Source organism: Brachyhypopomus gauderio, chromosome 10, assembly GCF_052324685.1.
Source record: "Brachyhypopomus gauderio isolate BG-103 chromosome 10, BGAUD_0.2, whole genome shotgun sequence".
NCBI lineage: Eukaryota > Metazoa > Chordata > Actinopteri > Gymnotiformes > Hypopomidae > Brachyhypopomus > Brachyhypopomus gauderio.
Window position 1 is genome coordinate 17627531 of NC_135220.1, and position 14721 is coordinate 17642251.

General features: G+C 41.6%; 1 protein-coding gene across 2 annotated transcripts; it reads right to left on the bottom strand.

Moving 5' to 3' along the window:
* Positions 1-2957: 2957 nt before the first annotated feature.
* Positions 2958-13877, bottom strand: mtnr1bb (melatonin receptor 1Bb). Of its 2 annotated transcripts, none has more exons than XM_077018329.1 (3): positions 13642-13877; positions 13128-13389; positions 2958-3849 (listed from the first exon to the last, which is right to left on the bottom strand). In XM_077018329.1, the coding sequence occupies exons 2-3, from the start codon at positions 13378-13380 to the stop codon at positions 3002-3004; spliced, it is 1101 nt and encodes a 366-aa protein (XP_076874444.1). In that variant the 5' UTR covers positions 13381-13389; positions 13642-13877; the 3' UTR covers positions 2958-3001. The 2 variants fall into 2 exon arrangements, with proteins under 2 accessions (XP_076874444.1, XP_076874445.1); XM_077018330.1 differs by having other exon boundaries at positions 13569-13877.
* Positions 13878-14721: the final 844 nt, after the last annotated feature.

The window sequence follows — 14721 nt, forward strand, 5'->3', positions numbered from 1 at the left end:
AGCAAGCCAAAGGCGACAGTGGCGAGGAAAAACTCCCTATGATGGTGGGGAATAGGAAGAAACCTCGGGAGAACCAAGACTCAAAAGGGAACCCATCCTCCATTGGGCGGCCCGTTAACACACAAATTACACAAAATACAGACAAATACACAAGTCACACACAAATCACACAATCAAACTAAGTAAAGGTAAAAATGAAAGTTCTGGGTTATGATATTGTCTGTTGATGAACGCCAGGCTTTCATTCCGTGTCGGAGCAGCGATGCTGGTATTGTAGGCTCCGACTGCAATGTTACTCTCCAGGTGAATCTCGGAGAAAAGATATGAGATGTAGTAAATATGTAACAGATTATTCAAAGGCCAAACTAAACAGATGAGTCTTTAATCGAGTTTTAAACATTGAGACTGTGTCTGAGTCCCGAATAGAGGCAGGAAGATTATTCCACAATTGTGGAGCTTTAAAAGAAAAGGCTCTTCCACCTGCTGTGTTCTTTTTGATCCTAGGAACAGTTAATAACCCTGCGTCCTGCGAGCGAAGTGAACGCGCTGGGTTATATTGTTCAATAAGTTCACTAAGATAGTCTGGAGCTAAGCCATGCAGCGTTTAATATGTTAATAAAAGTATTTTATAGTCAATACGGAATCTAATTGGCAGCCAGTGTAATGACGATAGTACAGGACTAATGTGTGATTGGTGTTGCATGATGAAGTGGGTGTCTCCCCTGCAGAGCCGGTCCGGCCTACCGTGACACTGTGCGGTACAGTCCTGCTAAAGTCAAAAGTAAAAGTAGATGATGTAGTATGATATAGTATGGGTCTTAATCAGTGTTGCGAATAACGCCGTTAAAAGTAACGTCGTCATTTTGTCAGTAACGGGATAATATAATTAGTTACTTTTCCGGTCGTTACAACGCCGTTTGCGTTACTGGTCATTAAAAGTGGTGCGTTACTATATATTGATATACTAATGCGAGCGGACCGCTGCCCAGGCTAGTGAGGAGTAACAGATCCCGATAGGTCACAGTTCTCGGTGTAACACGTGTTTAACTTAACAAGTCAGTAAGCGATTGGCTATGATAGCCAATCAGAGCCAGTGTTTTTACATGCGCGCCGAAGCACGCGAGTGACACGACACAAACGGAGAAGAGGCCGAAATGGCGTCAGGTGCAAGCCGAAGAAAACTAGAACTTTCAAGGCGAAATAAACATTATTTAAGAAAATACTTGAAGTTCCTGAATGTCTACCAGACTGGGTATTAGATTTATTTAATTAAGAATAGAGGTTTTATTCTGCTGTAAACAAACCAGTTGTAGATGTAAATGCACTTTATATAGTGTAACTGTTTACTTTTGCTTTTTTTTTTTTTCCAAAGATTTAGGAAAGGATAAAGGATTTTATCCTGCACTGGTCTGTGGATGTGCAATAAATATAAAAAGTTAAACAATTTTCTGATCTACTCATTTCAACTGACTGTGAAAACTGCTTAAAAAAAACTTAATTAATTGGCATATAACCTTTTTTTAACTGTAACGCAAATAGTTACTTTCCCTGGTAATTAGTTACTTTTATTATAGAGTAATTCAGTTACTAACTCAGTTACTTTTTTGAACAAGTAGTGAGTAACTATAACTAATTACTTTTTTAAAGTACCGTTCCCAACACTGGTCTTAATGAGCTTTATGGGGTGAATGAAACTTCTGGCAAGGTGTGTATGTGTGTAAGAAAGACAACACTCATGGTGGAATAAAATGGTAGGAGTCTGACCCTACTGATGGACTGGATGTTCAGACCTGAATTTGTGTTTGTGTGTTCCCTTTAATAAAAGAGAAAGATTTGACCAGACAGAGAAAAGGCAGTTCCATCTCTGACATCATGATTATTACATTACCATAGAAATGGCCCAGAGTTTGGGTTATCAGTTCCACGGATGCTGTCCAGATCCCTCCAAATCTGCTGCCGTAAGGCCCGGTGCTCTTCTCTGGCTCTGATGAGTGACCTGATGCCTTCATCATCATGCTGCATAGACAGCACAAGGATCCTCCCAGTACTGAGGTCAGCAGTGATGTATGATTTTTACATCACAGATTCTTGGTCTTCCATTGTGCAGTGATGCCAGATCTTACCACTTTTTTCAGTAACGAGTAATATAATGAGTTACTATTTCCAGTCCAGTAATCAGATTAAAGTTACTTATCCAAGTAACTGTGCCTTACTTTTTTTATTTTTAATATTTAACGTAACTAAGTTACTTTTTAAAGGAGTAATCAGTAATCAATAATCGTATTACTTTTTCAAGGTAACTAAGCCATCACTGCCATTGTGTCACGGTGGATTTAATCTTACACTGCCATACCAAGTCTCATTGAAGTGCATAAACATATTCCAACGATTTCCTGACACAACTGAAGGAACGCAGCCCCATGACCTCATACTGCTTCAAACACTTAAAGAATGAAAGACATGACCACAGAGTGCAGGAGGTGAAACTCTTCACCTTCACCCTGTGTGTTTATAATGGTTACACAAATCCTCAAGAGAAAGAGATGGGAATGTATATTTCATCACTGCCTTTTTGTGACCTGAAAGCTTCATTGTCAAAATGCACTTCAGTATAAATATGTTAGTTTAAATTTTTAACATTTATTTTAAATAAACCTTTCATGTATGTAGTATAATTGATCATGTTTTGACAGTTTATACAGATCAAACAACAGTTCAAATATCTTTTTCAAATGAAACACTTGCACAAAAGTCACAAAATTATCTGTCACCAGTAAAATTAAAGGATACACTTTGGAATATACATGGTTTCATTACAAATTATAAAATACAATCCAGTCCTTTGAAATGGATTTCTCCACGACAGCAGAAATGACAGGTACCCTGAGCTGAGCATAAAGACTATGATCAAAGTTTTCATTAAAAAGCCAGACATGGGAAACTACCTTTCTCACGAATCTCTTTTGAGGGGAGCAAAAATGACCACTGGCAAGGATGTCATTTACTCATTGTTGATGACGACTGGCGAGGGCTTGCTCCGCACACCATCGGTCGCCGCCCGAGACGTCTCTGTCACAAAGAGCCGTGGCATCCAGACAGACGTCACGATGCGTTTGTACTCCTTGCGGAAGTTCCGGTTGAGCAGGCCGTAGATGACGGCGTTGAGGCAGCTGTTGAAGTAGGCCATGAAGTAGCTCATAACAAAGAGCCACTCTGGGATGCGTGGTGCCATGACCTCGGGGTCAGAGGCCACCACCAGGCCAATGAGGTTGAGCGGCGCCCAGCACAAGGCGAACAGCACGAACACCACAAACATGGTGAGGAAGTTGCGCAGGTCGCTGGGACGCACCCGCTGCTGCTCTCCGCTCTTGGCCTTGTGTCGCACACGGATGACCAGCGCCCAGATGCGCAGGTAGCAGAAGGTCACCACGGTGATGGGAACCAGGAAGTGCACAACCACCACGGCCACAGTGTAGGTGCTGCTGACCGTCTGCGTGAAGGTGCAGGAGTAGACGCGTGGATCGTAGCTCAGAGAGCCCACGAACAGGTTGGGCAAGATGGCCAGCACGGTCAGCGTCCAGATGAGGGCCACCAGCAGCAGCGTGTTGCGGGAGCTGTACAGGCGCCCGTAGGAGAAGCTGTGGCAGATGTAGCAGTAACGGTTCACGGCGATTCCCGTGATGTTGAACACGGAGCCGATCACACTCAGGCCCATGAGGAAGCCGCTCACCTTGCACTGCGTGTCACCCAGCGACCAGCCATCATGGAAGAGGGCGTACAGCACCAGTGGGTATGGGTAAAAGGCCACCACCAAGTCAGCGAAGGCCAGGCTGACCACAAACACGTTACCTGGGAGAGTGGGATAGAGTGGGGGGGGGGAGAGAGTGATTGAGAGAGTGGGGGAGCCACAGAGAAGAAAATAGAGAGAGAAAAAGAAGGAACTGTAGGATGTCAGAATTAATTTGTTCAAGATGTCCAAGTCTTTTGATTACCATAACTGCATCATAATAGTGGTTAACACTTGACACTGCAAGACATGCTTCCATTTACTGCTCAAAAGCAAGTAAGTCCTTGCATACATTACCTACATTTATCAGTCATATTATTTCAGCCTGTCCATCTAGATGGTTAGTCATCTTGCTGGCACTTTAAATCGTCCCAATGGCAAGGAAACACTTTTAGATGATTAATGCAATTAGGCTCCAGCTGAAGGACCTTGGTGGTAAGTGAGCCATACTTTGTCACTCAGTGTTGGGCCCCATTCCATGAATTTACACAGGCAAATAAATCAGTGAATTTAGGTCCTTTGTTCTGTGCCATATGAAATCTTGGAGCCAGAGAGCTTAACTAAAAGGAACACACATACTTGGATCAGCACTGTCAGTGGGTGACCCAAACACTCATCTCCCTCATTACTAGTCTCATTACTCACTACGTACCTAATGTGACATCATTCCTTCTGATAGCTACAATGGTCATCTATCGAGAGAGAGAGAGAGAGAGAGAGAGAGAGAGAAGGCTTGAACAAAAGAGAACAGCAGAACCAACATGGCAGAGCTGTGAGGAACACGCCCTTATTCACCCCTACACAGACAAACTAGCCATTCAGCTGCAGACTCTGGCCACATATACAAGAAGGTGAATGACAAGGCAAGACTGACTCTCCCTCCATTACCTTCATGGAGTTTAATAACCTTTAAAAGGGAATAGAATCCACAATGCCCTGCTGTGCTTGGGTAACAGGCAACTTCTGTCATGCACGTCTAATGGAATTTCTAATAGATTGGAACTGTGCCATGTGGTTATTCAGTCTGGGAAGAGTAAATCTAGCTGGTAGAGAGGGTTAAAATGAATGGTTTCATAGCTTAACATCATGGACAGGATAACCGTCAAGCATAGTCAGTCATAACAGTGGATGAATGCGGTACAGTATTTGCCTTGTCATAACATCCTGACACTTTAAATACATACATTATATATATATATATATTATGACAGTGAGGATTTAGTCGTTTTCTCCACTGAAGAACATAACATATGGTGAAGTCTCACATGGACACCCGCAGTGCTAAACCATGGCGGTGAAGTTTGTGTGTACATAACTGTTTAAAGCACAATATTTGGAAGCTATTTTTTCCAGACTGGTGTCTCTGAGCTCGAGCACATCATGTGCTGCACACTTTAGGGTTTGAGGGTGTTGCTGTCCGTGGTGCTGAAATTATTTTTACCATGAGAGTAATTTAATCTCTTGTTTAGTTACTCTTATTCTATAACCACTAAGTTTGGTTAATACTATTTCATGCACCACAGGGCTGTTTTAGAAATATACTGAAAAGTATAGCAATTACACAAGATGATAGTAGTTATGGATTTATAGGATAATAAGATTTTCCACATATTGCACTTCCACCCTTCGTTCGTGCCGCCTACGCTGTATGTCTAGTCATGTAGTAAATGACGTCTGCCTTATTGGCTGTGGTAGATTTCTGTCCAGGAACACGTAGACCACTTCAGGCTCCGCACGCAAGTGTGCACTGACCATTGCCACAGTTGCTAGGACACATGCTAAAGCAGTAAATCTTACTTTAAAGGCTTGTTTAAACATTCTCAGACTCCATTATGACATGATACTCCTTTTTAAGACATTAAAAATAACTACAGGCTGGTCCTTCAGGGATATTCTGATGGCACATCTTTCAGTGAGGCCAGTCAAGCACTGCATGCCGTCTGCTCTGAACTAAACTTCACATTGCTCCTGTTGCGGGAGTAACGTACGACTTCTAAGGGAGTGAAGTGACATTATGCTGAACGACATGTCCGATGTCAACACCAGTTAAGTGCAGCTTCTCTCTTCATCAGAAATGCAGGAAAGAGACCATCTTCCCTTTCCCATCTCATAAATTGTGACCTTGAAAAGTTAGTTTGTTCTCTGTTGAACATATGCAGCCAAGCTGGACTGAATATGGTGCCCATCTTCATATGGCTGTTCCCATAGCATTATTTGTCACCTAGCAGTCATAATATTTTCTAATCAAATAGCTCACAGATTTAACTGAAATCATCAAACATCAATTACACAAGCACATTATGCTAATAATTTCATGGATATAAATCCTGGGTTACAGCACATCCAAATAGGCATATAATGTACCTACAAATTCTCTACAAATGTAACTTCTGATTCATCATCTGCAATGATAAAATACACAGCAGTTTATCCATGGGTTGACACTAAAGTGTGAGAACACTTGTAAAGGCCTTCATAACACCTTCAGTCTCACTACTGCTTGCTCACAGCTCGATATGAAAACACAATTATGGAAAATTTGCTGGTTTTTGGACTCATTAGAACTTGGGAGTAGCACATCACACCTGCCATGAGCAAGAATGAAGAGCCACCCGATGGAATACCCGTCAAGACGATTCATTTAACTAGCATTAGGGCTGCTGGTTCTGTACCATCAAGCAAATGTGCAGCAATGGTTTGGGTGACCCACCCTCTCAAAAACCTCCTCCTCCCCCTAAAAGGTAAGGAAGCTTCTATTTTTGAGCAGAACTTAGAATATAACTAAATGTAATGTCTTTTTTATGTATTCACATGCTACAAGTCGTCCAACTGTATATTTATTCCTATTAGGTCTCTGCCCTTGTCAGTGTTCCCATTTCTGCATGTACTGATTTTCAGACCTCGACTTCAATAAGAAATCTCCACATGCCTGTGTAGCCACCCCAAAACGCTCCCATCTTTCTCAGGTTACATTCATCCAACTAGCTGGCTCATTTGGTCTTCGTTAAAATGGGTCAAATGTCTCAGGACAGTGCGATGATGATGGCTCATTATGTAATCTCTGTCTCCTGTACTGATCCTTGAAGATTATGCTGCAAATGTGAACACTAGCATGACTGAAATGTCTGCAGTGTTGACAAGCCACACTCTTCCTTTGATGTTGCATATAGGTGTCAGCATACACCTTTATGTATGTTCAGTTATATAACTGAAGTAAATCCTGAGTTTGGGTTTATTTTTTTTTGCTCACAGAATGCTATTGGATTCAGTGTTTAAATCAGCCCAAGGTCTGGCTTCATTAAATTCATATTCTGAGCATTAGCCCATAATTCACAACAGTTTAATGATCTGGTACGGAACACTACATCCTCATCACTTTATGTGGGATTTCATTAAACCACTTTGATGCACTTTGAATCCTGCCTGATGCTCTTTAGTACATTGGTATGCATCCATTTGCATGATTCAGATTTGTAAGATAAGTTTTGCTGGACACTCCAGATTGTAGAAAAAGCAATCACTATGAAAGGTCCGACTGTGGCAGTCTTCATTCAGTCTACTCAGACTTGATGATCCTGATGTCATGATTTCCACAACAAACCCGGATTTAGTGATTGATTAAATGGCTCAGTTTCTAGAATGAGTATTACAATGTCCATTTACAGGTGTGGTGGGTTCAAGTCACATGACTATAGTCAAGTCATTCATTTGTTCACCTGTACTTGTGACACGCTACATTGATTTGAAAATGCAGTCACAACTTTGACTAGTGTCAGGATGGTGACTCTGTTTGACTTGCCTGGTGCCTTGCACGAGTTAACTGGGAGACGTGTTTATATATATTTACACATATATTCACCTCCTCACACATCTGGTCATTTCTATCTAACTGGAATTATACAAACACTGCGAGTGTTGAATCAAGCCAGCTGACATGACAGGTGTTAATCAAGTGACTTTTGCAAGTGCTAGATATGTTTATATGAAAAACAAAAGAACGTTCAGTATTCTTACGAGTGAAATTTATATGCTAATATACTATTCATGAATATGCCAATAGACTATATGGTTCGATGAAGCAGGGACAAAAATATGAAAGATCTCTAAAGAGTGGAAATATAAGATTAGCAGTAAAAACCTGACTTTTCAAATTCAAATATTAAGCAACAGCACTTCTTGCAGGAGTGTCTCAAGGGTGCACGCGTGCTTCAGTGCAGTTCTGAGGGCATTACCCTCTGATGCTCATGAAAACATCGAATGGTGTTATCAGTGTCAGAATAACAGCAGGTGGGCAGGCTGCTCTCTCACCGTCTCTCTCAAACGTCGCATCCAGTACGATGCACATCAAAAGCTCTACCTCTGCTCCTGCCCCCCTCCCCTCACAAACCACCACCTGGGGTGCTGGAAAGCACCTACATAAGCCTCTGCTGCATATTATCACAAAAAGCATTTATAAGAGATATGGAAGGTGCTTTGAATAATTATATTTGATGAAAAGTAATCCATAGATAGAAGTGGGTCAGATGCTTTGAAGTTTAAGACGCCTCTTTTCTTTGTTTGAGAATGTGTGTGTATGCACATAAAGACAGCAGCAGACAGGAGTGCTGAACATTTTTACATTCGATCAGCACCCTGCTGACACTCAGGGACACAAGGACAAGGGTTCAGACCTGTGTGTGTTGGGAGAAGCACAGACACGGCGTGGCCAATGATGGTATGATGATGGTGGTGGTATGATGGTGATGTAATTCTATCAGTAGAGTCAGCTTAATGCAGTAGACACACAGTCACCAAAGATAATAGTTATGGATAAAGAGTTATGGATCACTTCACATAAGACCTTCTCCCTGTACCACCAGACTTATAAGGAATGCAGGAACTCGGCTAGTTTTCAACCTCTGCTCTTCTCTGTGCTGGCACCCTGCAGCTGGAATAAACTGCCCCTGTCTCTCTGTAAAGCAGACGCACTGGCTGATTTTGAATGATGTCAGAAGATTCATGTTGGTCTTATGCACAGAGTCATTAAGTACATCAATATTCTCTCCAGCTAGGGTTTGGACCTTAAAATATTCTCCACACCGACCTCTCACAGGAGGATAATATTTGACAGAGACTGCTACAAAGGACTTCTGCAAGACCTACAACTAGACAAATACATATACATCCTACAACCATCATTACCTGACCATTCACTGCAGTCAGTTACTGAAGAGCATGTCTGATGTCTGCAACATATGTCTCCTGCATGTGGCTATGTGGATGTTATATATCAATCATCTCTATTATGTATATTATCTCTATAATAAGATATTTTTTTATGTTGCGACTCAAAGAAGTAATGCATGAAGTATAAGAAAGCCAGAGGAACTGAATGTCCAGACCGCAGAAGTTTCCATGTTAACACTGCTGCCCGTCTCCTCCATCTGAATCATATGTGCAAATAGTGAGATCTCACTACTTGAAGGCACAACACAGTTCAGTAACAATCGTACCCTTTCAACCAAACCACGCAACGGTGAAAGGGTTCACCAGCAATCGGCACAGTGGGTGTGTTATTGTGGGGAATCCGAGTCTCTATTCCGCCTTGATTTTGATTGGTTTTGCTCACTGCCTACCTGCAAGAGCAGTACTGACTGCTGGTCATATCTGACACATCAGTAATGTTGGGACGCATGTCAGTAATGTCGGGACGGTGAAAGGTGAATGAATAAATATCCCTCCATTCACCACAGAGCGGAGCTGTATGCTGACAGTGTTCCTGCCTTCGCCTAATGAGCTCATGAATGCCGACTCTGGGAGACAGAGCTGTGTCTATCAGAGGAAGGAGACGCAGACGCCTTTGAAACCCGACTGACAGGCAAGGGTCCTGCTTAACGCACACACGGCCTCCAGTTTGAAGTCCTGAACACCTGCTTGGCAGATGCAAAGACTACCAAGGGAGCAGACATCTCCCACAAACACACTGTTGTGCATAAATGTGCTCAGTGTGTGCCATACACTTGAAGCAATGCTAGTGTCAGCTCTAAATGATGCCAGTCTCAGAGATCTCACATTCTGTAAATGAGCCTAATTCACAGATTACTGAACACTGCGAATGTAAAGGGTAATTTCTCCTTCAACACCATAAAACAAATTAAGTACTTCATTAATATCAGTACTACATGCCAACATATTCCTGCCATAATACTACTTACATTTGTGACTTTCTTATCATTAAAATGTAATGTTAGTGTCTAAACTTGAGAACAGTCACTCAAAAACCAGTAATTCACATGAAATACTGCCAACACTTATTCAAAGAGTCCAGAAAGAGGAATGTCATATCAACATTAGCTTCACACTGCTGATATTTACAATATGGGTTAATTGGTTAATTGGTGACAACCTGTAACCAAGGCTTTCAAAAACACCTAACCTGCTGAAATTAGTATCTCCATCTTGCACCATTGGGAGGAAGACCCAGAACTGGTTCAGCCATCTTAATCTTTTGATCTGGTCAAAAGTGAAGAAATCTGGTCACATCTGAAGAAAACCAAACTTATATTCTGCTGTGAAGAACTGTTGAATAGGACAGTGGGTTTGGTTTACTTCCACACAGTACTCATTCTTCTCTAAAGAGAGATGTCAGCTCACCTTCTTAGTATTCATTTATTCATGTATTCATTCTTTACTGTGTCCACCCCCTCCACTTATGGTCCTTTATAGACATTTGAAGCATTCATCTTTGGATGGCAATAACAGCTCTTAGCAGACTGAATTGTTCATTGCAGGATAGATTTTCCAATCTTTCTTACGTTCAGGCACATATAAGGCTATGAAACAGAGTCTCGGCATGATTAGACACACGTCTGGAATTCTTATGTGGCTGTTGACGTTATCACAAACAGTATATGTATGTGCAGCTGGAACACTGCAGACATGACTGACACTGAACATGGTGAGATGTTTGAAGGAGGAGAAGTTTTGGTGGGTTCATGTTCAGCCTAATAACAGTGTGTGCAACAGCAGGAAATCAGTAGACTCCGAGCAGAGCTTGATGACATAAATACAGATTAGTAGACAAAACACGCAAACATAGCAATGCAGGGATTTCCAGTAGTGATTTGTCTCTCAAGATCCTGCACTGGTCATGTGGCTGAAACAACATAGGCTATATAAATAAGGGCTTGCTCAATGATTCAGGTCCTAAAAGTAGCTTAATAACCATTGGATGACAATGACCCTCTCTTAGACCGCTTTTGTGTTCGAAGTCATTGTACACAGATGGGCTCTAATGGCCCTTTAAGCACTCTTGCCAGGACCATGTGATAATATTAGCCAGTATTAAACAAGTTAGACTCTATTCATTTATTTCACAGCAGAGATTTGACATTTTACTGCTCAATATTGGCCCAGCTCTAAGCATGCTGCCAAGCACCACCTAGACAGTGGGTGTTAAGTGCTTTTGCCCAAGGGCACAGCTGAAGACATCATAATTAGGACCCTAGTACTGGCTGCCCTCTGGATCAAACCCCAGTACTGCCCTCTGGATCAAACCCCAGTACTGCCCTCTGGATCAAACCCCAGACACCAACCACTCCGGTCAGGTCAGGCATTCAGAGTGTTGGCCTTTCGGTTGTTGCCTGCTTCTTCCAAGACTAAGATAGTAATTTCCTCTTTATATTATTTGTTAAACAATATATTACAATGCATTGATGTAATAAAAGCACCTAAATAGTAAGTTTAATCCATACATCCATAAAAACAAAGTTACCATCAGAGCGCACACACTGATCAGTACTGCGTTTCTACGGTACCTACTTTTATGAGCTTCCTTTGTTCTGGAACTCCGATTTGTTTATTTTTAAAACTTTGACACCTGCTTTCTTTACCCACCTGTATTTTGAGACCTGCTGTGTGCTCTGATGTAGAGTCCTGTTCTGATCTTAATTAAAGTTCTCCTATATGTAGACATGCTCCCAGCCCAATGCCTGGGGTTCCACAAACTGCAGTAAAGTCTAAAGTCAATTTCCTGTATGTTGCATAATGAGATACCAGGAGAAATAAGAAATTAGAGAATTCTTTAATGTCACACAACTGTATCTTGATATTACTTTACAAACATTCAGTGAAGTGATTTAAACTCACACATTATTCCTCACAGCCCTTTGGATCATTTGTACCCTATAGTTTTCTTGTTTTTAAGAATGTGACATTTGTGAAACTTAATTGGTTTCAGGTTTTCTACAGTTCCACTGCCTGGAATAGAATCCACTTCTCAAAACAATTACGAGCTTTCAAAAGTGTAAACACCTTCAGGCAAAAATAAATAATAAATAAAATATTCACCACCACTCTCCAGACATGATCCATTTCAAACAAAACACTTCTAATTATATTTGCTGGAAACATCCTCAGTGCAAATATCATCATTTGCAAGTCACTCTGTAAAGCTTTAAAACTATAACTTATTATGATTATGCAGTTTAAATTATTTTATTTTAATATAAAAAGAAAACTTAAAATATATAATTATTTGCTCATTGGAGTGTTTAATATTTCAGCCAGCCTTTTCAGCCATAGTGAGCATCTGGACATCACTCCCCCCCCCCCCCCCCCCCCCCCCCCCAATTTGTCCCACACTCCTTTGTGTCAAGGCTTAATTAGGCTACTATTCACGAAAACTGTCTGTAAAAACACATTACATCACTCTCACACACAAACAAAAATAAATAATTGATGACTTAATTGTGTTTCCCCACACAGAACCAGAGTAGGATACCTTTGGCTGCTGGAACACACATTCTCATCTTCCCTGTGCGTCGTCTCTTATTGTCATCCATTTGTAGGCAGGGTCTTTCCGTTTATGTTCAGTTGACTAACTTATGCTTATGTGTCTGCTTAAATTAATTCAGCAGGACAGGTACAGACACAATAACGGCATTTAAATTACCTAGCAAATTCAGTTTTAATTATAAGGTGTTTGCAAGCCAGAAGCGGCGCTCAGCCACATTTCAAATGCAAACACGTCTATGTAATGAGACTATTAATCATCATTGGATAGTTAATTCACAATATTGATATTTAAAATGTGTAGGTAATTGGCACGTGAACAGCACAGCACGACGTCAATGACAAGCACGTGCGATATCAACCTCCACCATTGCATTCAGAACTACAGCGCACGGTATGTGCATGAACTTCAAACCATTCCACAAGTTCTGGAAGTAATTGTTGCTTATCGTCTGGGTTTCCAGATAGAGATCACATATGACTTTCGCACCTGAAGTTTTCAACCAAAATACAGAAGTGTGTCTTTGAAGAAAATGTATCAGAAAAAAATAGAAGAAATTATACACACCTGCATTTCTCAGTTTACGATTCCGGAAAACCGAAATGATCACCAACAAGTTCCCTAAAACATCGACCACGGTGGTGAAGATCAGTATGCTGGCTAGAATCGCTACCGCCCAGGTAGGGCGCGCACTCGAACCCAAAGCGCGTCCGACCGGTCCCAGGTCCGTCAGGTTCTTCAGAACAGGAATGTTTTCTGACATCCCGGAATAACCTAACGCGTCAACTCCTTTTCCAAGATCCGGAGTACAGCATCTCATTCGGGGGATCTGTAACAACAAAAACGGCAATAAATTATTTGAAATAACTGAGAAAAAGACTACACTATTAATATCCAAATTTAAGAAATAATAGACTTTCCCGCTTTCTCTAAATGACACGTGGATTAGATGGATTATGAAATAAAGCTATAAGAAGTGCTATAATTTTGTCCAGATTTGCAATGTACCAATCTGTTCGGTGTTAGAGGGGGAAACACGAATAGTTACATCCTCCTGACACCTATTCATTTCTGTGTGTACCTCGGCACCGGGTCGAGCACAGCTGGGTTTCCCGCTTTGCTCTTTACACTTGGAACTACCGAGGACGTACGAAAAACAGACCACGCGCCGTCATTCCCTATGGCGACGTTCTACTTGCTTTGAATTATTTTTAAGTAGCAGCAGCTATTCAGAATTGCAAATCCATCGTGCTGCCAGAGGAGGCTAGCCAGAGGGACTGGCGTTCGTTGAGAGAGTGGACAAACCACAAGCGGACTGTCGTTTGCCCTGTAAACAGCGCGTGTACATTTGGTCCTCGCGCGTGCTTTTATAACTTGCGGCGCGCGGTCGATTAGTCATTGCGCTCAACGTGGGTCGGAGTGGCGGGAAATGTTTCCGTCGACGAGAAACAAGTCGAACTTACTTGTTTCATTTAACCTGTTGAATTCTAATAGTTGATCGGTTTTTGAATTTCGACATCCATCGTCCCTTAATGCGAAAATGTAATATTTGACCAAAAAGCAGGACGATTTGCAGTGTTCACATCAGTAAAATGAGTTTATTTTCAGTATGTGAGCAGGAATTACCCTCTGCCGTGAGTTTGTACCTATTTTTTTCTGTCCATGTAAAGGCATTGGAGCTCAGTAATGATGCAGTTAACCCTTGTATGACCGTCACATAGCCACCCTGTCCCGAAACCCAACAGGTACAGCATTCATTGTTAACCTCCCAGAATCTCCAGGGACGTCAGGTGGATCTCTTCACCTTGCAATAAGCCCATCAGAGAGCGTTCTCAAGATCAGCTTCCCTGGAGAACTGTGCTGCACCTGTCTTTATGGAGTAGTGCTCTTGAGTATACTGAGTGGTTCATTTCTTTGACTTGTCATGATGTTTTGATTAGTTTCGTGTCAATTGACTCTGTTCTTAACATTGTCTCCTATTTGGATTTGTTTGCTATTTGCAATTTTGAATAGTGATTTTTAAAATTTGAATATTCTGGCCCTCACCTGGATGGGCTTTGACCCAGCTCCTGATGCTCCGATGCCTTGGTAATCCCTGTTTTTCCTCTGTTTTTGACTTTAGCCTGTTGTCTGACTACGCTTTTTGTTTTGGATTTACACT

Excerpts from the sequence above, each read along its gene's own strand:
- mtnr1bb (XM_077018329.1), bottom strand. The coding sequence starts at position 13,380 with ATGAGATGCTGTACTCCGGATCTTGGAAAAGGAGTTGACGCGTTAGGT. Across the intron at positions 3,850-13,127 it reads TCGTAAACTGAGAAATGCAG|GTAACGTGTTTGTGGTCAGC; the intron begins GTGTGTATAATT and ends CCACTCTCCCAG.